Consider the following 25352-nt stretch of genomic DNA (forward strand, 5'->3'; position numbering starts at 1 on the left):
GAAATGTCTTGACTTTCAGACCTCAGCATTGATTTCCAGTTACACAGAGCTTATAGACTCTCAGCAACACCTCAGGGAAGAATGGGAGTTCAGGCTGTCCAAGGAAAGGGGCAAGGCTACAGCCTGTGCACCAACATCAGTAGACACACAGCCTTCTGTGATCATCAGGGAATCTGGATCTCATCAGGTACCTGCTGTTTCTCTAGGACCAGAGGCTCGGGTACACATCCCTATCTTCTCTTAATGATCAAACTGGAATAGTAAAAGGAGGATGTGCTCTGAGTCAAGGAAGCAGAGGATAACATAAGAACTTAATTGAGAGAAAGTGGCTATCCACAGCCCTTGTAGCTACTCTGGGACCTCTAATCAAGACTGAACTCTTCCCAGAGAAGTCTCAGAATAGGGTTCATGAAGATCACCCATTCTCTCTAGAGACCCATGGAAACAGGAGTACACTGCAAAGGAAAAGCCTCTTACTGTGTGGAGAATCATGGTTCAGACAGATTTGAAGGAGAAATCACCCCATAGCCTCCTCCCCACTCTCACCTGGAGCACTGGTAGCTGTAATGGTTGTAAACAGGGCAGTGAGCCCAATGATGGAGAGAGTAAAAAAAAAAAAAATGAACGAAGGTGTGTTTTCTGTATCCTTGTTGTCCTTATCCTAATAAATGATCTCCATTGGCATAGCCTGAATATGCTGAGCCTGGGGTATCATCTGGGCTGTGATTCCTACTCTATCTTGATACAAGGAGTGCTGATGTATGACAGGATCCAATCTACTGCAAAATGACCAGCATCAGTCTGAAAGATTTTCCTCCAGGAAGTTTTCAAACCTGAGGTCCTAAGCACTGTTCTAATAAGGTATTCTCTGGAGTAACCCCAGTTGTTAACTTAGAAAAACATTCCACAATAAGAGAACCCATGGGCATTAAAAATTATAATCTCTAAGCACTATACCTCACTCTCATATGTTGCCAGGTACTACACCAAGCCACTCTGTGGATATCTGAAGTCTCCGCATCTGCACTGAAAAAAGTCAAGAGGATTTTTTAATATTGCTGGTGTAAAATGCAGTTCTCAGAAGTGCATTCAACCCACAATATTGATCTCTTTATGAAGCAATTCTTCTGGGATCTTTACAGATATCAAAATCAACTAATGTTCACAGATTTTATTATAATTAACTTGTATTTGTATATAATCCATGCTCACATTCTATTACCTTTTAAAATCTTTCAGTTATTGTTTATAATATCTAGCATATCTTCATATATTCAGGAAAGCCATTATTAAAAACTAAGGTCAATTAGGCAGTGCAACTGAGGGTGTAGAATATGTGGCCAGGAGGAACAGGCTGTGAACCCTTTGACTTCTACACAAATCTCCCAAACTGCTAACTGCCAGAGGATTTCAGCCTCTGTCTGCCTTTGTGCTCAAGACACTCTGGTTGCTTCCTGATCGTATGGGAAAGTCTTACTAGAGGCACGTAGTACACAGCCAGATGTCCTGACCATTTGAATGGAGGCTTCACTGTCACTTCTGAATCAGATTAGAATAGGAGCCAAGTCATCACGCAACACACACCCAAATAAACAAATCCAACAGAGAACTACCTGTTGCCTATTCAACTAGCTTTTTACTCTCCTGCATCAGGTATGGATTCTACAGGCTGTGTTGATTTTACCTTACACACAGTCTATGTGCTTAGCTACCTCACCACCACCTCTCCTCTCCATTACTGCACTCCCTTCCTAGATCACAACCTCTGAGCTACAGCTTGGTTTCACTGATTGCCATATATATATATATATATATATATATAATATATATATATATATCTTATCATTTATCTGTACAACAATGAGAATGATTTGTCAAATATGTAAGTATGACCTTGATACTCAAAAATAAAACTCACTTCCTATTTTTACACACATGGTTTAAAAATCAACAGTGTTTTCTACTCTGTGAGTTGTCTCTTTTGGGTTGTTGTTTGCAACTTGCTCTCATTGGTTTATACCAACTATATTGGTGCCATTGATTTGTGTATTTTTCCCTCTTATTGACTGTTTTTAATTTTAGCAATGATTTCTGAGCCATAAGCAACAAAGCACAGACAATACTATGAGTTTTGAATAATAAGGCAACTACACTGTATCAAAATCTAGCTTGACATACTTATAACACATTTATGACATTTCTATTTTTGGACCAGTCTATTTTTAAATTTCATATCTGTGGGATCATGCTTTCATAAATGATACATGAATATTCCTCAAATGTAAAAAGAAAGTGAAAAGAGAAGAAAAGGGTGAAAAAGTAAATACTATGTTTCAAAAACTATTACATTTACCAGATAAAATAGTTCTGAGATGTTGATGTAGACATTTCTATTTCTATATACTTTTTCTTTGAGACAGGGTTTCTCTGTGTAGCTATGGAGTCTGTCCTGCAACTCTCTCTGTAGGCCAGGCTTGCCTCAAACTCATAGAGATTCTTCTGCCTCTGCCTCCTGAGCTCTGGGATTAAAGGCATGTGCCCCCACCACCGGTGACATTTTTATATATACTTTCAGTCATCTGTATGTAAGAAGCTTATCTTAGAGTAGTTCCAGGCCATGGAACCATGGTGAGAGCAGGGCGATATATAACTCTGCTCCTATTGTAAAAGTCGGCATGTGAGATCAGTTTCAAGGGAATGATGTACCTCTGCTAGCTTTGATTTTCTCGCTTTGCTTTCCTGTCTACATTAATCTAGCACCCAGTAATCTCCTTGGTTATAGAAGAGAAAATGAATGGGGCATAGATATGCATACTTGTAATCCCACCATTCAGGAATTTGATGTAGGCAGACCATAAGTTTGAAGGCAGAATATGTTATGTAGTGAGACCCTGTCTCAATAAAACATAACAAACCAGAGTCAAGCAAATATTAAAACAGAAAACCTCACTGTTGGAAATTACAATGTAGGCAATTGCTTTTTATAATTGTTTTTTGCAATTTTTTTCATAAAATACATCTTGATCATGCTTTTCACCTCCCCTAACTCCTTGTAGCCTTCTACACCTTTCCAACCTCCCATTTCCATTCTTTCTTTCTTTCTTTGAAAAAAGTAGGCAAACAAGAAGAAAAAAACCAACACATTTTCTCATGTGCCCACATGTGGACGTACCTTCAAATGTGCTTGCTGATCACTACAGACTATCCCTCGACTGTGATATGCAATATACATTTCACACAATCTGTCAACTGTGGAATAAACATTGTTTTGTTCTTGATATTTTTACAATAAAGCTTATTAGTTAAGATACAAAGTAATGGGTTCTATTATAAAGTTTTCATTGCACGTCACTGAAGTTTACCACCCAATCTCCCCACCTCACCTGTTCACTTCCCTCTCCCACCTCCAAACAGTCTCCTTTCTGCTTTACACACACACACACACACACACACACACACACCCACACACGTACACACACACACACACACACACACGTACACACGTACACACGTACACACACACACACGTACACACACACACACACACAGGATTTATGCACATGAAAGAAAACATGCAGCATTTTGTCTTCCTTCTCTCTATTGCCCTCTGCTTTCTGTTTCTCTAACACATTTCATTGCTGGTATTTCACCTTCTGGTATGTCAGGTTATCAAATGTAGGTTCTACACAGGACTGTATAATACAACATTTGTCTTTCTGAGTCAGTCTTATTTCACTTAACATGTGATCTCAAGTTTTATGCATTTTATTGCAAATGGCATAATTTAATCCTTATTTTATGGCTGAGTAAAATCAATTATGTTTACAGGAAACACTTTTTCACCTATTTATCTGTTGATAGGAGCCTAGTCTACCTCTTTTTCTATGCTATTGTGTATGCAGTTTAGATTTGTAACCATAGCATTAGGAAATCTATAGGTCAGTCAAGCAAAGTGTAGTAGGATTGATACCTTACTTTCAGTCAGGATGTCATGGCTATGTTCATATATACATTCTTTAGTTTAGATGAGTCTATTGGTCATGATTCCACTATGTTTTCTATTTGATTCATAGAGACCTTTTTATTTACAACATTTCTATTTTGTTTTCAAATTTTCAATGTCCTTATTGACTTTTCTGACTTGTTGCTGACTTTCCATTCCTGTTGCAGATTCCACATGAGTTTTGCTGAGTATTTTTCTTTCTTGATGGCTTTCCTCCTCAATCATGGGCTAATTTCCCTAATTCATTCATGTGTCTTTTCATATCATTCATAGGTTGCTTTTAGCATTCAACTTTTATGAACTTCATTTGAACTTCCTCTAGCAGTTTGCACATCCTGGCATCTATGAATTTATTAGTTGAGGAGTGAAAAGGATGTTTTGAAGGAATCACAGTGCTTTTTCATGTTTATCTTTTGGTTATATGCCTTTGGATATGCCTTTGGATATCTCTCTTACTTTTATATTAGGACTTTCTTAGTGACTTACACTGTTTTGAAATACAGCTAATAGAACTGCTACCACTTTAGACAATAAGCTTAAAAAGTTCAGAAGATCTCTGACTTACACAATTGGCAACAAAGTAAATGATGGTACTACCATAGAAGAAAAAGAATGTAAAATTGACATAATATTTTGAATATCACAATCAAGTAGTGATCCCTCAGTATTTTTTTAAAGATTTATTTATTGATTTATTGATTTATTATGTCTACAGTGTTCTGCCTACATGCATGCCTTCAGGCCGGAAGAGGGCACCAGATCTCATTATGGATGGTTGTAAGCCACCATGTGGTTGCTGGGAATTGAACTCAGGACCTCTGGAAGAACAGCCAGTGCTCTTAACCGCTGATCAATCGCTCCAGCCGCCCCCCCCAGTATTTTTGAATAATGCCTTTACATGTCACACATTACTGTTTGTGGGAAAAATGTTTCTTGGTGTTTCCATTTTCTGTAAGCTTCACCTCATTTTCCAATTCCCTGGTTTATTTCTGTGCTATTTGTTTTCTAGGGGACCTCTCCCCTTATCTGCCTTAGAATTTATAGTTGTTTATTATATTACTATTTCATTTAGAACGAATCAATTTGTTTTTCTCCTGCATTTTTTAATGTGATCAAATATATTGTCATTCATCTTGTCATCTAGAGGGCTAATTTTCAAATACTTTTGGGCACAAAGCCAGGTTTTGCTAGTTTAAACGTCTGTGGACCCAAACATTGTCCAGACTGTAGTTCACCACAAAAGCTTGTGTGGTGTCCAGGTTCTCACTCTAATCTGTTTCAGGGGATCCAGTGAAGCCTCCATCTAAAATTGAGGCCATCTTGTTCTGTACCACGTACCTGAAGCATGATTTTCCCATGTGACTATAAGATTCAGCGTTTTAGGCACAAATGCAGAAAATGGATAGTTAAAATCCTCTGAAAGCTCTTAATTTGGGAGAATCATCCAGAAGTTGAACAACACACAATCTGCCCTACTACCTACTTATTCAACAACCATAAATCAAAATTGATTTTTGAATATACACATCTGGAAAATTTGAAGATTATTTTAGGTATTGTAAGTGATAATTAGAGAACTTAAAGAGGAAGTGAGTTTATGCATAGATTTTGAGTAAATATTAGTTAATTAAATAAGAGATAGGTACTCCAGGAATTTGATATGTGAAAACATACTGGAACAAATACCCTCAGCTACCAAGGCATAAATACAATTCTATCAGCCACATTTTATGGTACTATCAATACCCAAATCTCTCCTGTAAGACTTCAATGATTTGGAGATCATAGAAGATCACAGAATGCCTCGGTTTTCAAGCAGATGAGTATTCAATACCTCAGTCACAGATGATTATTTTGAAACCCACTGGGAACTCTTCTTGTAGAATGAGTTTCAAAAAGTTAACAGCCCAAATGCTCCAGGGAATGATCTGGCAATAACAACTCTTAGGACCTCAGTTTTGAAGACTTACTGGAGGAACTCCTCTGGGCTGGTAGTTGAATATGTAATTGAATCTCTTCACAAACAGTACTCTTTGCAATAGGATAGAGTAAGACTTGCAACCCAGTTGATGTCCCAGCCTCAACGACCAGTGCTCCAGGTGAGGGTAGGGAAGACGCTGAGGGGGAATTACTTCTTCCAAGGAGTCCCATTCTTGATACCCTTTCCATATGAAGAGGCTTCATCAGCTGTTCTTCTCAGTTTTTAATCTGATCTCCTGTATTCTCCGCCGCCTGTTCTGTCAACGCTCCTGCTTTGGTGTTCTTTCCTCACTTTGTTTTGCTGTTTGCATTTGGAATCAGGCATGTCCAATATGCAACCTTAGTCTCCTACACTGGAAAAACATGTGGGAAATGAGTTAGTACACACCTCCCCTTCTTTTCAAATATAGTGTTTTTGTTCAGTGTGTTAATGTAAATGTGTCAGCATGAAACTTTATTATTTCATTAAGCTGGTTTTTATTTAATCAATAGCATTTGTCAGACAATGATGAACTACAGTTGACATAAATAAATGTATGTTTAAAGAATGTATAGGTAACAACCCACTCTAATTATGGAAACATATATTGAATAGTCTAAAATTGCCTTTGAGAACTATGTGCAAATGCATGGGTTTTATGAAAATAATAGTCAAGCTGCCTGTGTACTGAGTTGAAAACTTTAGTAACCAGCTATATTAAGGCTGACTAAAGAAAAAAGCCAATGAGACCAGACCAATCCAAAAGACGGTGAATCACAGTTTTGAAGAATCAGGGAATATTTTTGTCTGGGATAGAGAGTGAGGGAGAGGTAAACATTGATGCTGTGTCTATTATCTAAAGTCATGATACTCATGAACTGAACAATTAGGAGATGACATGAAGTAGAGAAGAGATGTAGGTCAAGATGGTCAAAAGTGTTAAACTTCCTTTGTACAGGGAGTTTGTTCTTAAGACCTACTATTTGTCATGTTAGTCACCGATAATTTATGCTAGAATCTGGTCTTTAAGTCTTCTTATATTCTACTCTGTAATCTCAGATAGACATTCAAAGCCTGTAGCAGTACCATTAGCATTTTATTGTGATTTTCTACCCAATAATGATGGTGATAAGATGACAGAAACATCAATCAAATGTTTAGAGACATATTAGATGATAATGGTGAAGATGTGGTAGATTACAAAAGTAAGGCACTAATATAGGATTCCAACAACAAAAGACAGGAGAGGTTTTAAGAAATATTTTCACTTAAATATACAAAATGCCATAGAAAATGAAGAGGCAATGGGAAGAGATAAAAACTTTGCTTTGATAAAAAGATGACCATAATTATAGTATACTGAGGGAGTAAATGAAATTGAAAATGTTTAATGATTTAATAATGTGCATAATAAAAAGCATCAAGAAAGAGTGCTGAATGTGTATTTGATGAATTCAATAATTAAAACAGATAAATATGTAGGAATAAATGGATCATGTAGCATATAGAGCTTTACCCTTTCTCTTAGGCAAAAGTTACTTTCTGACATTGTGGTTTAGAAAACAATACTTAGCCTCTTTAGTACATCAGTTATAGAATTTGGTAGCATTTTATATCTACTCATAATATATGACTAATCTCTAAAACATTTTCACTTTATAAATCTGAAATTCTACAGATTGGACAACATTACACTATTCTTCCTTTCTGTATGCACTAGTTTCTGTGAGTATGACCATTTTAGATAGTGCAAATGAGAGAATCACTGTGCTTGTCTTTTGTGACTGGCCTATTTTACTTAGGACAATATATCGTTAAAGATCATCTATTAAGAAGACTATGACAGGAAATCTTTATTTTACAGCTAAATAAAACAAATAGAACATTTCTCTGTTATTGCACACTGGGCTTGCTTCAACCATTTGCCTACTGTAACTTGTGCTATTGTCCTTTTTTCTTCTTTAACAATATTTGAACAAAATTAGTAAGAATCATATCAAGTAGAAAACAACATAAAGTTTACAAGAAAGGTTGTTAGTGTGTTTATAATGGCCACATGGGTGCCAGCCTCTGACTGTGCAACATCACTCTGTCACCTACAAGTTTATGATAGGGAACCACACAAATGAGTTACAGAAAAAAAATCTCAACCAATCTCACAACATTATAAGTAATATTTAGGATTTCATGTTGGGCTGCATTCCTAGCTTTCCTTCTATATAAAGCCTAGAGGCCACAGGATGGACATGCTTGGGAGCATAATGAAAATAGATTTAATTTCACTTTATATGATTCCACCATTAACCCTTGTATGACATTACCAGGTTCTCAGGAAGAGAGAGTGAGTATTGTGATGAAGAGCACAAGGCTTGCATCTAGAGAACTTGATTCCAATATAGACACTGAAGCTCTAGAAAATTCATGTCTTTAATTGGAAGTTTATTTCATTATCTCTATAAAATGTAGATTGAGTAATTTCTTTAGAAGAGTAGATGAGAAGATACAGAGAATTAAAATCGAGGTTTCTACTGAACATTAACTTTACACTAGATGTTTACAAAGTTTCAGTAGCAGAGGGGAGGCTGGAAAGAGGATCAGTGACAGGGTAAGCAGGAGTGAGCCAAAGGATCCAGTGAAAAATACTATTTATTGTCTGATAACCAATAAAGAGATTTCTTTTGTTGTTGAGTACTCAGAAAATAAAATTATACAAACTTGAAAAGAGGATTGTCAGTTGTAACCCCATCACTCTCAGAAATACATGATCACTACTTACTGAAGCACAAATGTTAAAGAGAGAATTACAGAGCAATGTGTTCATTTTAATGTATTTTCTATGTACATAAATAATACTTGTGCTGATCATAGTAGTTTGCAATATCAGTGATTATATATACTTGACTAAGATATCATATATTCAAAAGTATCATCCATCAGGTGAAGAACTGAGGTAACTAATTCTAATTTGGCTGTGCTAAATTATACTGAGATTCTTGTGACATTTGAATCAAAGTTATCAGTTCTTTTTGAACTTTGAATCTTTGTAGTCTGGCTTACTCAACTTATACTACTTGGAATCAATAAATCACATCCCTATTTTTAAACCTCTCTGCTATTTATGTATGTTTCTCTGTATACAATGCATGGGCAAACATGCTGAAAGCCAGTGATATGTTTTCACTGTGATAAATCATCTGAGCACCTTTTATTTGTCCCTACCTTGTCAATCACTCAACTAAGACTTACTTAATGATGCAGATTAATTTTGCTTATTGGAAATACTAATCCTAGTCCTCAGGCAGCCTTTTGTGATTGACTCTTATGGTGTGACTCACAGTGTCTGTTATGATGTACTCTGACATTATTTTCATTGTGACTATATTGTCTACTTTAAATTCTTGCAAAGTTTCATTTTAACTATTTACATATTTAAATATTTTATTATCTCTTTTTACTAAGACTATGTAGGCTAAATTGGAAGCAATAATTATATGTAAGTAAAAAGAAGAGTAAATATCTCCTGAGCTAGGTCCTTGTTCCCACTAGGTTCCTCCACCCCAAGGGTCATCATCATTCATTAACAGAGTCTTTCCTGTGGTTGGACTATTTATGCATGCACTATTTTTTTAGGGCATAATAGTAGTTTCCAAAGACCCTCAACATGGATATTTTTATTTTTTTTATTTTGTTGTTTGATTTTCCTATTTTTATTTTATTGAAAATTTATTTTTTTTCATAAAATATGTTCTGATTACAGTTTTCAGTTTCCCTATTCCTATGAGATCCTCCCCATCTCCTCCCCCCATTATGAATACTCAACATTTCTGTCTCTCTTAGGAAACAATCAGGCATCTAAGGAATAATAATAAAATGATAAGATGAAACAAAGACAAACAAATCAATAAGACAAAACAAACAGAATAAAAAAGTCAAAGAAAGCACAAGGAACACATATAGATGCAGGAACACACACACACACACACACATTTGCACACACAAAATTCCCATTAAAGACACACAGCTGGAAGGACAAACACACACATACACACAGGATTATCTTTTTTTTTTAAAAAAAAAGATTTATTTATTATGTATACAATGTTCTGCCCATGTGTATGGCTGCAGGCCAGAAGAGGGCAACAGATCTCTTTGTTGTGAGCCACCATGTGGTTGCTAGGAATTGAACTCAGGACCTCTGGAAGAACAGCTAGTGCTCTTAACCTCTGAGCCATCTCTCCAGCCCCCAATCTTTGTATTTTTGATTTGGGCAAATGTCAATGTGTAGTTTCAAATATACAATAATGTTAATTTCTATTTCAGAAATACAATAATACTGAAAGTTTTAAATTGCAGAGTATTTACAAATTTTATTTTTCTGAAAATGTCATAAGTGGGTATAGTATTTTCATCATTTTCACATTTTGTCCACACTGATGCTTCTTCCCATGAGCCGCTGCTCCTTCATTTAAGTAGAAAATTGGCGTGGGGTTTTAAAAGACCCACAATCAAATTATCTGCAGGTGGTAATTATCTCATTTCTCAATATCTGCCCCCTTAATAATTCTCATTGCTACACTAAAACATTGGAAACAAAACTAAAGGTATGCTTGATTTTTTATTTTTATTTATTTATTTTTTGTTAAGTACTCTGCCTGACAGGATAGCTGTACACCTTGAAGAAAGAGAAGATGTCTGTGACTGTTCAAGGAGGTGATATGAGCTATAGTCAGAGGGGCCTCACAAGACGTTAACTTTCTCCTCAGGCAATGTTGAAGAAAGAAGAAGAAAGCTTTCTGGGTGCAGAGAGTCAGAAATGCTCAGAGTTGCTAGCATGAAACTACTATTGAGTTATTTTTATATTATATGATATAGGAATGATAGTAACTTTGTATTATATAATTAAAGTGGTTTTAAAAAGAATGAGATAAAATAGTTACCAATGATGGCCAACAGGTGATACCAATAGATGAAAATTGGTGTTATTAGTACAAAAGAACTATGTACAAAAAATTTTAAATTGTTCAGAAGATGGACTTTAGAGACTTGGAGAAGGATGTAACAGCCAAAGATACAGCTATTCTTATTGATAACCCACAGAACTTTCTATACATTGGAGATAAGTGAATTTGAGTGATAGACAGGATCACAGAATACTAACCCCTTTATCATATCTTTTTATTTATTCTTCACTCTGTAGAGTGATTCTTTAGAATGATTTTGCAAATAATAAGTCAGACAGGCATCATAAATATTATCACAGATTTCATTATGTCTAAAAAAACTAGTTAAGCTCTTGCTTGCTCCTCAGACCTACATAAGGAATGGGTATACTCTGAGCAGCTCCACAGGCCTCTCACCTCATTAGGAGGAATAGAGGTGGACTGGTGATGCAACACACTCAGAATGCTATTTTTTTGTGTGTGTGCCACTAAAGGATGCAAGGGGAGAACAAAAATAGTTTTTGGTTCTCTGTTGTCAGACCACACAGTCCAAAAGAAAATTCAGTCTTTCAGAACATGGAAATAGTTTTTACAGAACTCAATATCCAATTTTGAATTAATAAAACACCCAGTTATGTAGGTATTTTGACATAACTGATGTATGTGTGTTTCTTTCCTTGATGTTCATCTAGAGAGACAAATAACCATTCATGGGTGAAGACAACAGAACATCTGTGACAGAATTCATCTTCCTGGGCCTATCACAGGACCCACAAACCCAAGCCCTTCTCTTCTTCCTCTTTCTCCTCATCTACCTGCTCACTGTGCTGGGAAATCTGCTCATCATCGTCCTCATTCACATAGACCCCAGACTCCACACTCCCATGTACTTTTTCCTTAGAAATCTGTCCTTTGCTGATCTCTGCTTTTCTACTACCACAGTTCCCCAAGTGCTCATCCACTTCCTGGTGAAGAGAAAGACCATTTCTTTTGCTGGATGTTCAACTCAGATAGTCGTGTTACTTCTGGTTGGGTGTACAGATTGTGCACTCCTGGCAGTGATGTCCTATGACCGATATGTGGCTGTCTGCAAGCCTCTGCATTACTCCACCATCATGACACACTGGGTATGTGTCCAGCTGGCTGTAGGGTCCTGGGCCAGTGGTGCATTTGTGTCCCTGGTAGATGCCACATTCACTTTGCGTCTCCCTTACCGAGGAAATAATGTCATTAACCACTTTTTCTGTGAAGCTCCTGCTCTTCTGAAGCTGGCTTCAGCAGACACTTACAGCACAGAAATGGCCATCTTTGCAATGGGTGTGATCATCCTCCTAGCACCTGTCTCCCTCATCCTCATCTCCTACTGGAACATCATCTCCACTGTGATCCAGATGCAGTCTGGGGAGGGGAGGCTCAAGGTCTTCTCCACCTGTGGTTCCCACCTCATTGTTGTTGGTCTCTTCTATGGCTCAGCAATATTTGCATACATGAGACCAAACTCCAAGACAATGAATGAAAAGGATAAAATGATTTCAGTGTTCTATTCAGCAGTGACCCCCATGCTGAACCCCATTATTTACAGTCTGAGAAACAAGGATGTCAAAGGGGCTCTCAGGAGAATGACTTCAAGATAACATTTTCTGAAATGGCAATGTGACTGCGCTGAGCATGACATATTCTCCAAGATTTTTCTTCTTTTATGTCATTCTTTTACATTTTCTTCTCATTTTTCATTTATTTTTATCTGTTTCATCCAATTGTTTATTTAAATGAAAGGGATCTAAATAGATCACGAAAAGAAAATTGAACTGAAGGAAAAAAAAGAGAAGAGAAGGGCTAGTTTTGATTTGCAAAAGGAGGAAAGGGGAAACTGGAATGAAGGGAGCATCTTCCTTCTTATGTGATGGAAGGAGGGAGGGAAAAAGAAGGAACAAGGAAGCAATCCTTCTTCGCTAGCTTATACAAGTAATATGGAATTAAAAAATAAGTATTTAGTGTCTGTCAAAAATAAATCCATAACAAAACAAAACAAATCAGTGGAATAATAATCTTTCACAAACAGGAGTCTATATTTCTGACAATGAAGTTAACTGGAGTCATTTTTATATGTATTTGACATTTATTTTTGAAGATATGTTTATACTACAAACACCTTTATAAAGTTTGAGAAGTAGACATGGAAACCAATGTTCTAATTCTGGCCTTGATTTTAATTGAAATCATATTAATTTCTGAAATTGAATAGAGAGCATATTAGCAGGATAAGAGGTGATAGAATTACAGGAGTGTTTGCAAATTTAAAAGACTAGATGTAAAGCTAAAAATAAGACAGCTGGATAAGAAGACCCTTGATCTCAATGCTACAGAATTTGGCTACTTTCTAATATGAAGCATCTGAAGATTATGTGAGTCACAAGAATATTGATATTCTCTATCATAATAATGATAGAGAATATAGATAATGTTAAAGGATGAAGCTTGTCAAAATCTTCTTGACTTTAGCAGGATATTGAACTTTGTAATGCAGATGAGAGTTCACATAGCAAAGTACAATGAGTGCTAAAATATACACAATAAAAAAGTCACCCTAACAGATTTTAGAATTTAGAAAATATTTGCATATATACTGAAGAGCAATTTGTAATATTACTAATTGCTGATAATTTCTTAAAATTAGTAATGAATACACAAAACCCGGTGTAAAAAAGCAATTTAACCCCTGTTGGCAAAATAGGTAAAGTCATACATAAAGTGTTAATCAAAACATATTTACATAAGCAACAAAATATCAGATTTGATATTTTTGCCTTCTGAGTAGAAATTTAAATGATGCAACTTCCAACTATGATGATACATCAAAATAACAATGACAAGATATTAAGTGAAAAGCAAGCATTTCCACTTTGTATATGCCATGTCACTTAAATTTTTACATGACTTGTAAATGGATCTGTTTGTGTGTATATGGGCATTCGTACTATGCATTTATTTTATAGACATTTCTCCTATAGTTGAGTATCCAATGAACACGAACAGCTGTCAGATGTAAGGAAGCAGCATAACTTACTGACTAGAGCTGAATCTCTACAACTCCATTTCTGTGTTGAGATCCTGGATTATTTAGGTTTTCTGCTCATTCAGAGGACAGGAGCTCAATCCCCAAAACACTCATTGTCAGCTCACAACTGCCTGGAACACCAGATCCTGAAGATCTGGAAATTTCTCTGGATTACATGGGCATTCTTAGACATGTCATACACATACACGTGCGCACACGTGTACACACACACACACACACACACACACACACACACACACCACTCATGCATTTATGTATGCATGCACACACTCAAGTAATCAAGGAAAAATGAATAGTCTTTTAATCTTGGTTTATGTAGTTGATGTGTGGCCAACGGCAAATTATGGAGTTTGCTTTGTTTAGTTTTGCTCAGCTGTAAAATGGTAACACAAATTATATAACATAAATTATCTAACAGTTCTAATATAAAAATTTATAAAATGTATCATATTTAAAAATTTAAGACAATAATAAGTTGTTTATATAATATCTCATCATAATAATGGGATCATGTTTAAGCATGGTTACACATGCATAGAGCCCAGGACTCAAGAAACAGAGGCCTTTGCATCTCTGTGAATCCAAGGCTAGCCTGTATAAAGAGTAAGTTCTAAGCCAAGGGTGCATTGTGAGACTCTGCCCCACAAAATCACATAAGAATAATAACAGCAGGATTAGGGTCTAGATACTATTGCTAGAGAAAATAGTTGGTAGAAGACAGTAAGGAAGGTTCACTGTGTTTCACTTAGGACAACGATTATTTCATCAGCTGTTTTTTCTTTTTGCATCCCTTGTTTTTTTTTATGCCTTGAGAGTAGAAGTATGGTAATAGAAAAACTCTAAGTTATGGTTAAAATCAATGAAGGACAACTGAACACTTCAATGTACCTGTAATGAGAAACTAAGAGAAGCCTCAGATTTAACCAGTGTTTTCGAAACTCTGCATTATTATTAGGAATTTTAAGGCTACAAACTTAGAAAGACCACAAAACAAAATGGTGATAACTTATTAATAAGATTCCAGTGCATTTATATATTTGTATTAGTTGGTCATTTGATTTACTAGTTTGATTGTGATTTTAAAAAAAACCTACTATTAAAACACTCTTTGTTGCCGGGCAGTGGTGGCGCATGCCTTTAATCCCAGCACTCGGGAGGCAGACCCAGGCGGATCTCTGTGAGTTCGAGGCCAGCCTGGGCTACCAAGTGAGCTCCAGGAAAGGCGCAAAGCTACGCAGAGAAACCCTGTCTCGAAAAACCAAAAAAAAAAAAAAAAAAAAAAAAAAAAAAAAAAACAAAACACTCTTTGTTACTGCAATTTAAAAGAGAAATTGACATTACCATAAAGTTCTGAAATTAGAAGTTTCCTTCAAAGTTAAAACTAAAAGATCAAATAACCATATTAATGACACTCAGAAAATTATTTCTGGGCTAACAACACAATAGTTTGTGTGCAAGGCTGGTCAGTCCACAGAGAACAGCTGGTTAACAGTGGTGATTCTTGGGAAGTGGGATACTAGGGAAAGAGGGAAAATGGGAGAGGAGAGACTCTCTATTTTATGCTTATGCATATTACTAGATTTAATTTACAATTTAGCATATAATTGCTATCTAAAATGATAAAATAAAAACTTTTAAATTATGAATATATTAAATAATACATGAAGAAATTCAAATTTGGACAATATAAACTCAGAATGAAAATAGTGATTGAGTGTTGAAAAGCAGAGATGCCATGTGTCCAGTGTGCCATGAAATTAGAAAAGTCTGCTTAAGAGTTAGTTTAGCCCTAAAAATAGCATGTTCCATAAGCCAGAAACAAACATTATTACCTAATTGAGAGTGGGATGATTGGTTTGGTAGTGAAGAAATGTGTCAATATAAATTTACACAGAGCAAATATTCAGAGGCATTTAGAGTGTGTCCCCACTCATTACACATATACACATGCATATAAACAACCATAAGCATTTAAAAGTAATATCCCTAATTATTCTTCAGTTCTTGTCTTCAGATAATATTTACAATGAAAACCACTACATTTCTTGTACTTTCTATATGAGCTTCTGCTAAAAACACTCTCTAGTTCTTGTAGTAGGTGGCCATTCCCGCTTTGATCTGGAAGTTCCAACCTCCATTGCGGCTTTGGTAATTGTCATGCCTACAAGGCAGGGCCAAGAGGACCCGAGATCTGGATGGGCCAGCTCTCTTGGTTCCTGGACCATGGACGCTGGAGGTAGACTGAGCAGAGTTCTCCAGAGAACACTACCTGACTGCGCTACCCCTTTCCCAGACCCTGTAACATATCCCTTCATTTGTAAGTTACCCCACAAAATAAACCTCCCTTTTAACTACATGGAGTTGCCTTAATATTTTAACTAATAAGTTCTCTGATTCTTCAGAATTTGGAGGAACATTCTGTCCCCTTTGGCTTTTCCTTAAACAGTCAGATTCTATGTAAGTGCTTTCTAATATTTTTCTGCACAATCAATGAGGTAGATTTCACCATTATTTCTTGTATTATTTATAAAAACATGACACAAACCATTCTTACATAGAGTATTAAGATTAGGTTTAGAATCTGTTTGCATGATCCTAGGCTGCACTGCTGTTTTAGGATTCTGAAATATATATCATTTATTTATACAGTTTGCATTTCAAAATCCCCCTAGCACATGGTCATAGTTTAATAGAAATGGGTTGAGTGAATACATAAAGAAGCTCATGCTAGCACTATCACATGAGTTCACCGATACCAAGAAAACCATGTTTGAGAAGAGGAGCCATAGGGCACACTCAGACCTGGACATCTGACTGGGAGGATGGAAATGTCTTGACTTTCAGACCTCAGCATTGATTTCCAGTTACACGGAGCTTATAGACTCTCAGCAACACCTCAGGGAAGAATGGGAGTTCAGGTTGTCCAAGGAAAGGGGCAAGGCTGCAGCCTGTGCACCAGCATCAGTAGACACACAACCTTCTGTGATCATCAGGGAATCTGGATCTCATCAGGTACCTGCTGTTTCTCTAGGACCAGAGGCTCGGGTACACATCCCTATCTTCTCTTAATGATCAAACTGGAATAGTAAAAGGAGGATGTGCTCTGAGTCAAGGAAGCAGAGGATAACATAAGAACTTAATTGAGAGAAAGTGGCTATCCACAGCCCTTGTAGCTACTCTGGGACCTCTAATCAAGACTGAATTCTTCCCAGAGAAGTCTCAGAATAGGGTTCATGAAGATCACCTATTCTCTCTAGAGACCCATGGAAACAGGAGTACACTGCAAAAGAAAAGCCTCTTCCTGTGTGGAGAATCATGGTTCAGACGGATTTGAAGGAGAAATCACCCTATAGCCTCTTCCCAACTCTCACCTGGAGCACTGGTAGCCGTAATATGCTGAGGCTGGGGCATCATCTGGGCTGTGATTCCTACTCTATCCTGATACAAGGAGTGCTGATGTATAACATAATCCAATCCCAAATCTACTGAAAGAATGACCAACCTTGCCTGGAAGATTTTCCTTCAGGAAGTCTTCAAACCTGAGGTTCTAAGCACTGTTGTAATAAGGGTACTTTCTGGAGTAATCCCAGTAGTTCACCTAAAAAACATTCCATAATAAGAGAACCAATTGACACTTAATATTATAATTGCTAAGTAATACATCTCAGTCTCATCTGTTACCAGGTACTACACCAGTGCGTATCAAGCCACTCTAAAGTCTCCAAGGCTGCATTGATAAAGTTGAGAGTATTTTGAACCTTGATAGTGTAAAATGTAGCTGATAGAAGTACATTCATCCCTCAATATTCATCTCAATGAGGAGCAATTCTCTGGGATCTTTACCGATAACAAAATCCGTAAATATTTGAGTATCTCTCATAATTTACTCGTATTTACCTATAATCCATGTGCACATTCTCTTATATTTTTAAATCTTTCAGTGGCTGTTTATAATATCTAATGTATCTTCACTTGTTCAGGAAAGGCATTATTAAAAACTAAGGTCAATTAGGCAGTGCAACTGAGGGTGTAGAACATGTGGCCAGGAGGAACAGGCTGTGAACCCTTTGACTTCTACACAAGTCTCCCAAACTGCTAACTGCCAGAGGATTTCAGCCTCTGTCTGCCTTTGTGCTCAAGACACTCCAGTTGCTTTCTGCTCATATGGGAAAGTCTTACTAGAGGCACGTAGTACACAACCAGATGTCCTGACCATTTGAATGGAGGCTTCACTGTCACTTCTGAATCAGATTAGAATAGGAGCCAAGTCATTACGCAACACACACTCAAATAAACAAATCCAACAGAGAACTACCTGTTGCCTATCCAACTAGCCTTTTAGTCTCCTGCATCAGGCACGGATCCTACAGGCTGAAATTGGGCAGGCTGTGTTGATTTTACCTTACACACATCCTATGTGCTTAGCTACCTCACCACCTCCTCTCCTCTCCGTTACTGCATTCCCTTCCCAGATCACAACCTCTGAGCTACAGCTTGGTCTCACTGATTGCTTTTTTTTTAAATTCCCAATTGTGTCCTCTTCTCACTTCTCGATACAACACTGAAAATGAGTTTTCAACATGTAAGGATGCCTTTAATACTCAAGAATAAAACTTACCTCCTATGCTTATACATATGGTTTGAAATTCAGCAGTGGTTCCCATTTGATTGTCTCTGTGAGTTGTCATTTTGCAAACCACTTTTATTGCTTTACAACTACTAGTTTAATTGTTTTCTTTTTCCTCTTAGTACTGTGTCTTTAATCAGAGCAATGATTTCTGAGACATAATCACCAAAACACCAACAACACTGTGTAAGTTTTGCTTGATAATTAGACTATACTATATCTAAGACTAGCTGCAAACACTATAACTTATTATGCCATTTCCAGTGTCAGACCAGTCTATTTTTAAAGTTTTGCATCTGTGGACTCATACTTTTATAAAAGACACATATATATTTCTCAAAAACAAAATTAAAAGGAAAAAAGAAGAAAAAGGCAAAAAGTATATATTTCTTTTAAAAACCATTACATTTACCAGATAAAATAGTTCTGATAGTTTGATGTAGAAATTCCTATATAGTTTTAGTTATCAGAATTGAACAAGACTATCTTAGAGTGACTCCAGGCTACAGACCATGAAGAGAACAGGGTGATTTACAGCTCTACTCCTAGAATACAAGTCAGCACATGAGGTCAATTTCAAGGTAATGATAAACATCTGTTAGCTTTGATTCTCTCATTTTGTTTTCATGTCTCTATTGTTCCAGCACCCAGCAATCTTCTTGGTCATAGAGGAGAAAATGAATGGTGCATAGTTGTGCATAATTGTAATCCCAGTACTCAGGAATTGGAGGTAGGCAGACCATAAATTTGAAGACAGAATATGTTATATAGTGAGACCTTGTCTCAATAAAATCTAATAAGCCAGGGTCAAGCAAACATTAAAATAGAAAACCTCACTGTTGGAAATTATAATGTAGATAATTGCTTTTTTAAAAAAAAATTGCAATTTTTTTAAGTATGCAGCTGTTGCCAGGGACCTTGCCCTGACCTGAGAAGGTGCAAGTGCCTGGTCTGTTTACAGTCTATGCTTTGCATCAGGATGATGGGCATTCAGGAAGAAGGGACCCTAACTTGGCCCAAATCATTGAGCTTGCCCAAACACGGCTTGGCAGAGTGGAAAGGGGAGACATTGATGAGTCACACACATTTGATCCAAGCTGTAGAACTGTCACTCACTAGCAGTATAACCTTCCAAGTCACCCCTCTGAGTCCTGTCCCCCATACCTGTCAAGATGGTGGCTATGCAGGGTTGATATGACAATCAGAATGTGCCCGTGGCTAGGTGGCAGCTCTGTGACACCGGAATACCTGATGGTCTGAATGTCAAGATCTAAAGACCTGCACTGCTTGCTCAGTTCTAGCCAGCCTGTGGGTGGAATGCAGACAGCAAGGAGGCCAGGCTGCTTTCCCAGGGGGAGCATCCCTTCCACTGGTGGTCCTTCCCCACGGAGCCACGAACTAATGGGTTTCTATGGGAAGGAGCTGTATATTCTAACCGGAATCACAGCAAGTCTCTTTTGTATGTCTCTGTGTTCACGTTTGTGCCTGTGTAGGTGTGCATATGTGTGAGTGTGCTTATGTGTGAGTGTGTATATGTGTGAGTGTGCTTATGTGTGAGTGTGCAGATGTGTGAGTGTGCAGATGTGTGAGTGCTCACAGAGACCAGAGGAATACCTCAGATGTCACATGTCAGTCTTGAGGTGTCATCCAGCCTTCCTCCACCCTTCCGTTCCCTTCCCTTTTTTCCTCCCTTAGATTTCTTCCCCTCCCAGCCCTCTCTCCCTCCCTCCCTCCCTACCTCGTTCCTTCCCTTCCTTTCTCTCTTCTGTCAGGGTCTCTTGCTGGCCTATCAGTCACCAAGTAGGCTAGTCACACTGGCCAGCAGGCTCCAGGGATCCGCCTGTCACTACCTTCTCAGTGTGGGGATTACAAGTGGAAGAAACACTGCTGCTGCTGCCCTCCTCCCCCATCTCCCCGCCTCCTCCTCCTTCTCCTCCTCCTCTTCTTCTTCTTCAGGCTTCCTTCCTCCCCCTTCTCTTCCTCCCCCTAAAACTCATCCTCCCCTTCCTTCTCCCCCTCCTCCTGTGCCTCGGCACAGTATATGATTAAAGCTTAGCACCCAGACACAGACCTTTTTTTTTTGTAGGGGGCTGGAAAGGTCAGACAAGGCTGACCTCAGAAGAATAACTATTAATAAGCTTCTGCATAAACAATGTGGAAAATGTGAGGGGGGAAAAAGAAAGAAAATCCCTCATAATTCTCCTCCCCAACATGACCTCTGCTAACATTTTGCTACATGGTTTGCACTTCTCTTGAAATGGAGTCTCTTAAACTATGGCTTTGGTTTTACATGGTTTTCAATCCTATTTTATGTGTCTCTGCATGTATATTTGCAAATCACATCACAAAATGACTGTTGTAGAATATTATTTTAACTAGGGAAAGATGTATTTACATTTGTTTATGCTGTAGACTATTACTTTTAACTGTGTAAAAGCGTGTTACCTTTGTTGATGCTGCATTTGCTTAATGATGCAAGGATGTGTGTTTAATTATGTAAAGATGTGCTGCATCTGTTTGGCTCTGCTGCCTAAGCAGCGGATCCCTTAGAGCTGAAGGGCCAATAGCTAGGCAGAGAAAGGATGGGTGTGGCTGTCAGGCAGAGAGAATAAATAGGAGAAACCTGGGCTGAAGAGAGAAGCGCAAGAAAGACTAACGAGAAGAGCAGGAGGAGAAATGGCTCAGTGGTTAGGAGCACTTAGTGCTCTTCAGGAGGTCCTGAGTTCATTTGAGAGGAGAGAGGAGAGGAATTTGAAGATTATTTTAGGTATTATAAGTAATAATTAGAGAACTTAATGTGGAAGGGAATGTATACATAAATTATGAGAAAATATTAGTTAATTATACAAGAGAGGAGTATTCTAGAATTTTGATATCTAAAGACATACTGGAAGAAATTCACTGCAGATACTAAGGCACGAATGCAAATCTCTTAGCTGCATTTTATGTTGCAATCAATACTGAATGCTCTACTTTAGAGTTCAAAGATTTGTCATTTTTCCTAATATGCAGGGTCAAGGTAGTAGTACCAATGGAATGTTCCCAGGTGACAGCCCCCTTAACCTCAGTCCTCTCCAGTACAGTAATGCCTTTGATGTGTTTGCGGCCTACGGAGGCCTCAACGAGAAGTCTTTCGTAGATGGCTTGAATTTTAGCTTAAATAACATGCAGTATTCTAACCAGCAATTCCAGCCTGTTATGGCTAACTAAAAAAACAAAAACAAAAGAGAGAACATGTATCTTACAAGTTAAAATGCATTGGCCCAAGGGGGGAATTTTTTTTTTTTTTGCCTCCTTGAGATTTTGTTTTTTAAGCTTATAGTAAGGATACATTCAAGCTTGATTACAAAATAAAACATGCATCATTTTTCATTTGCCAACCAAGCACAAAGTTATTTTATACTGACTGTATATTTTAAAGTATACTTTCAGATATTGCCTCTTACAGTATTTAAGATATTGCAAAGACATGGCTGATTTTTTTATGTAAAAAATTGGCACTAATAAGTGGGTTTATTGGTCTTTTCTAATTGTATAATTTAATTTAGTACAAAGTTTGTAAAATGTCAGAGGATATATATATTGTTTCTACGACACGGTATTGCATTTCTATCTTTTTACTACAGTGATCTGTGATAGCAGATTCATGTTGTATTTTTTTTTTTTTACTGAAATTGTAAAATATCCATCTTAAAGACATCAACTATTCTGAAATTGTGTACAGGATATTCCTTTAGTGGTGGAATTAAAATGTACGAATATTTGCTTTTTCAAAAAAAATGTATTTTCTGTTAAAGGTTTAAAGATTTTTGCTATATATTATGGAAGAAAATGTAATCGTAAATATTAATTTTGTACCTATATTGTGCAATACTTGAAAAAAGGTATAAAAGTATTTTGAGTCAGTGTCTTACATGTTAAGAGGGACTGAAATAGTTTATATTAAGTTTGTATTAAAATTTTTTAAAATTAAAAAAAAAGAGGAGAGGAGAGGAGGAGAGGAGAGGAGAGGAGAGGAATTTGAAGATTATTTTAGGTATTATAAGTAATAATTAGAGAACTTAATGTGGAAGAATTTGAAGATTATTTTAGGTATTATAAGTAATAATTAGAGAACTTAATGTGGAAGGGAATGTATACATAAATTATGAGAAAATATTAGTTAATTATACAAGAGAGGAGTATTCTAGAATTTTGATATCTAAAGACATACTGGAAGAAATTCACTGCAGATACTAAGGCATGAATGCAATTCTCTTAGCTGCATTTTATGTTGCAATCAATACTGAATGCTCTACTTTAGAGTTCAAAGATTTGTTGATCCCAGATGATCACAGGGCGATTCCATTTGACATCAGAAGAGATTAAAATAACTCAGTCACAGATGAGTATTTTTAATCCTCCTGAGATCTTGTCTTATAGAGTGATTTTCAAAAAGTTAACAGCCCAAGTGCTCCAGGGAATGATCTGGCAATAACAGCTCTTAGGACCTTTGTTTTGAAGACTTACTGGAGGAACCTCCTCTGGGCTGGTAGTTGAATATGTAGTTGAATCTCTTTACAAACAGTACTCTTTGCAACAGGATAGAATAAGACTTGCAACCCAGTGGATGTCCCAGCCTCACCACATTTGGGAGACAGCAATGGAGGTTACTTGTTAGGATAAGGAAAGAGGCTGCAGAAACCACACCTCCTTCTGTCACTCTCCTTCCATCACTGGTCTCCTGTCCTGCGCTCTCAACTACAAGTGCTCCAAGTGAGGGTAGGGAAGACGCTGAGGGGGAATTACTTCTTCCAAGGAGTCCCATTCTTGATGCCCTTTCCATACGAAGAGGCTTTATCCTCTGCTCTTCTTGCTTTTAAATCTGAGCTCCCATATTCTTCTCTGGCTCTTGCTCTCTCATTGCTTCCAATTTGGTGTTCCTTCTTCATTTTCTTTTGCTTTTTGAAATTTGAATCAGGCATGTCCAGTATGCAACCTTATTCTCCTACACTGGAAAAACACGTGGGAAATGAGTTAGTACACATCTTCACCTCTTCTCAAAAACAATTTTTTTTATTGAGTGCTATTATAAATGTGCCAGCATGAGACTCTATATTATTTCATTAAGCTAGCTTTTATTTAACCAGTAATGTGTCAGACAATGTTGAACTACAGTTGGTAGAAATAAATGTATGTTTAAAGAATGTATAGGCAGCAACCTACTCTAAGTTCATGGAAACATATATTGGGTAGTTTTAAATTTGCATTTGAGAACTATGTACACATTTTAATGGATTCTATAAAATAATAACAAACATGCCTGTGTATTGAGTAGAAAACGTTAGAAAGCGGTTATAATAAAGCTGACTGTGAAGAAAAAAGGCCAATGGGACTAGAACAACTACCTTCAAGACTGTGAATCACAGTTTTAAAGACTCAGAGAGTATTTTTGTCTGGGTTAGAGAGTGAGGAAGTGGTAAATATTTATGCTGTTACTATTGTCTAAAGTCATGACACTCATGAACTGAGGAACAATTAGGAGATGAAATGAAGTTGAGGAAAGATGTATTTGAGGATGACCAACAGTGTTAATCTTCCTTTATACAGGGAGTTTGTTCTTGAGAGCTACTATTTGTCATGTTAGCCCCACAGATAATTTACCCTGTGCTAGAAGCTGGATGCTTAGCCTTCTTACTTGAAGGGAAAAGTGGAATGATTACTATGTAAATTTTAAGTAACATGATCACTATCAAGCAGTACACCACAAGTTCAGTGTTTTCAATTATACCTCAAATATTCTATAATCCAAGATAACCATTCAATTTCTGTAGCAGTACCATTAGCATTTTATTACAATTTTTCTGCCCAATCATGATGGTAGCAAGGTGACATAAAAACATTAATCAAATTTTCAAGACATATTAGATAATAATGGTGAAGATGTGTTAGATTACAAAAACATAGACACTAATATAGAATGTCCAACAACTGTAACATGAGAGATTTTAAGAAACATTTTCACTTAAATATACCAAATACCATAGAAAATTAAGAGGCTATGGGAAGAGTTAAGAGCTTTGATTTAAAAAAATGATCACAATTACAGAATACTTAGGAGGTAAATGAGATGAATATGTTTCAGGACTAGATGATGAGTATCATAAAAAGCAACAGTGGAGAGTGCTGAATGCATACTTGATGAATTCAATAATGAAAACATAGATAAAAATACAGGAACAGTAGGATCATGAAGCCTACACAGCTTTTCCCTTTCTCTCAGGCAAAAGAATACTTTCTGACATTGTGGTTGAAAACAACAACAACAACAACAATATTTATCCTCTTCACCCCATCAATTATAGAATTTGACAGTGTTTTATTTATACTTAGACTATATGACTGATATCTCTAGAATGCTTTATAAATCTAAAATTCTACCAATTGGACAAAATTACACTCTTCTTCCTCTCTATTGCCACTGTGTTTTGTGAGTCTGACCATTTTAGGTAGCACATATGAGAGAATCACAGTGTTTTTGTTTTGTGACTGGTCTATTTCACTTGGTATAATAGATCATTGAAGTTCATCTCTAAAACACATTATGACAGGGTTTCCCTCCTTTTCTAGCTAAACAGAACACCTTTTGTCAGTGCCCACTGGGCTTGCTCCAACCATTTGCCTATTGTAATATGTGCTATTGTTACTTCTTCTCTGTTTAACAATGTTTGAGTAGAATTAGTATGAATCATATCAAGAAGAAA

The 25352-nt window shown here is 36.9% G+C and overlaps 1 protein-coding gene across 1 annotated transcript; it reads left to right on the forward strand.

The window, feature by feature from the left end:
* The first annotated feature begins 11613 nt into the window (after positions 1-11613).
* LOC114710276 (olfactory receptor 2D3-like) lies at positions 11614-12537 on the forward strand. Its single transcript, XM_028894381.1, has one exon. The coding sequence runs from the start codon at positions 11614-11616 to the stop codon at positions 12535-12537; it is 924 nt and encodes a 307-aa protein (XP_028750214.1).
* The last annotated feature ends 12815 nt before the right edge of the window (positions 12538-25352 follow it).

Source organism: Peromyscus leucopus, chromosome 1 (genome assembly GCF_004664715.2).
Source record: "Peromyscus leucopus breed LL Stock chromosome 1, UCI_PerLeu_2.1, whole genome shotgun sequence".
Classification (NCBI taxonomy): Eukaryota; Metazoa; Chordata; class Mammalia; order Rodentia; family Cricetidae; genus Peromyscus; species Peromyscus leucopus.

Excerpts from the sequence above, each read along its gene's own strand:
- LOC114710276 (XM_028894381.1), top strand. The coding sequence starts at position 11,614 with ATGGGTGAAGACAACAGAACATCTGTGACAGAATTCATCTTCCTGGGC.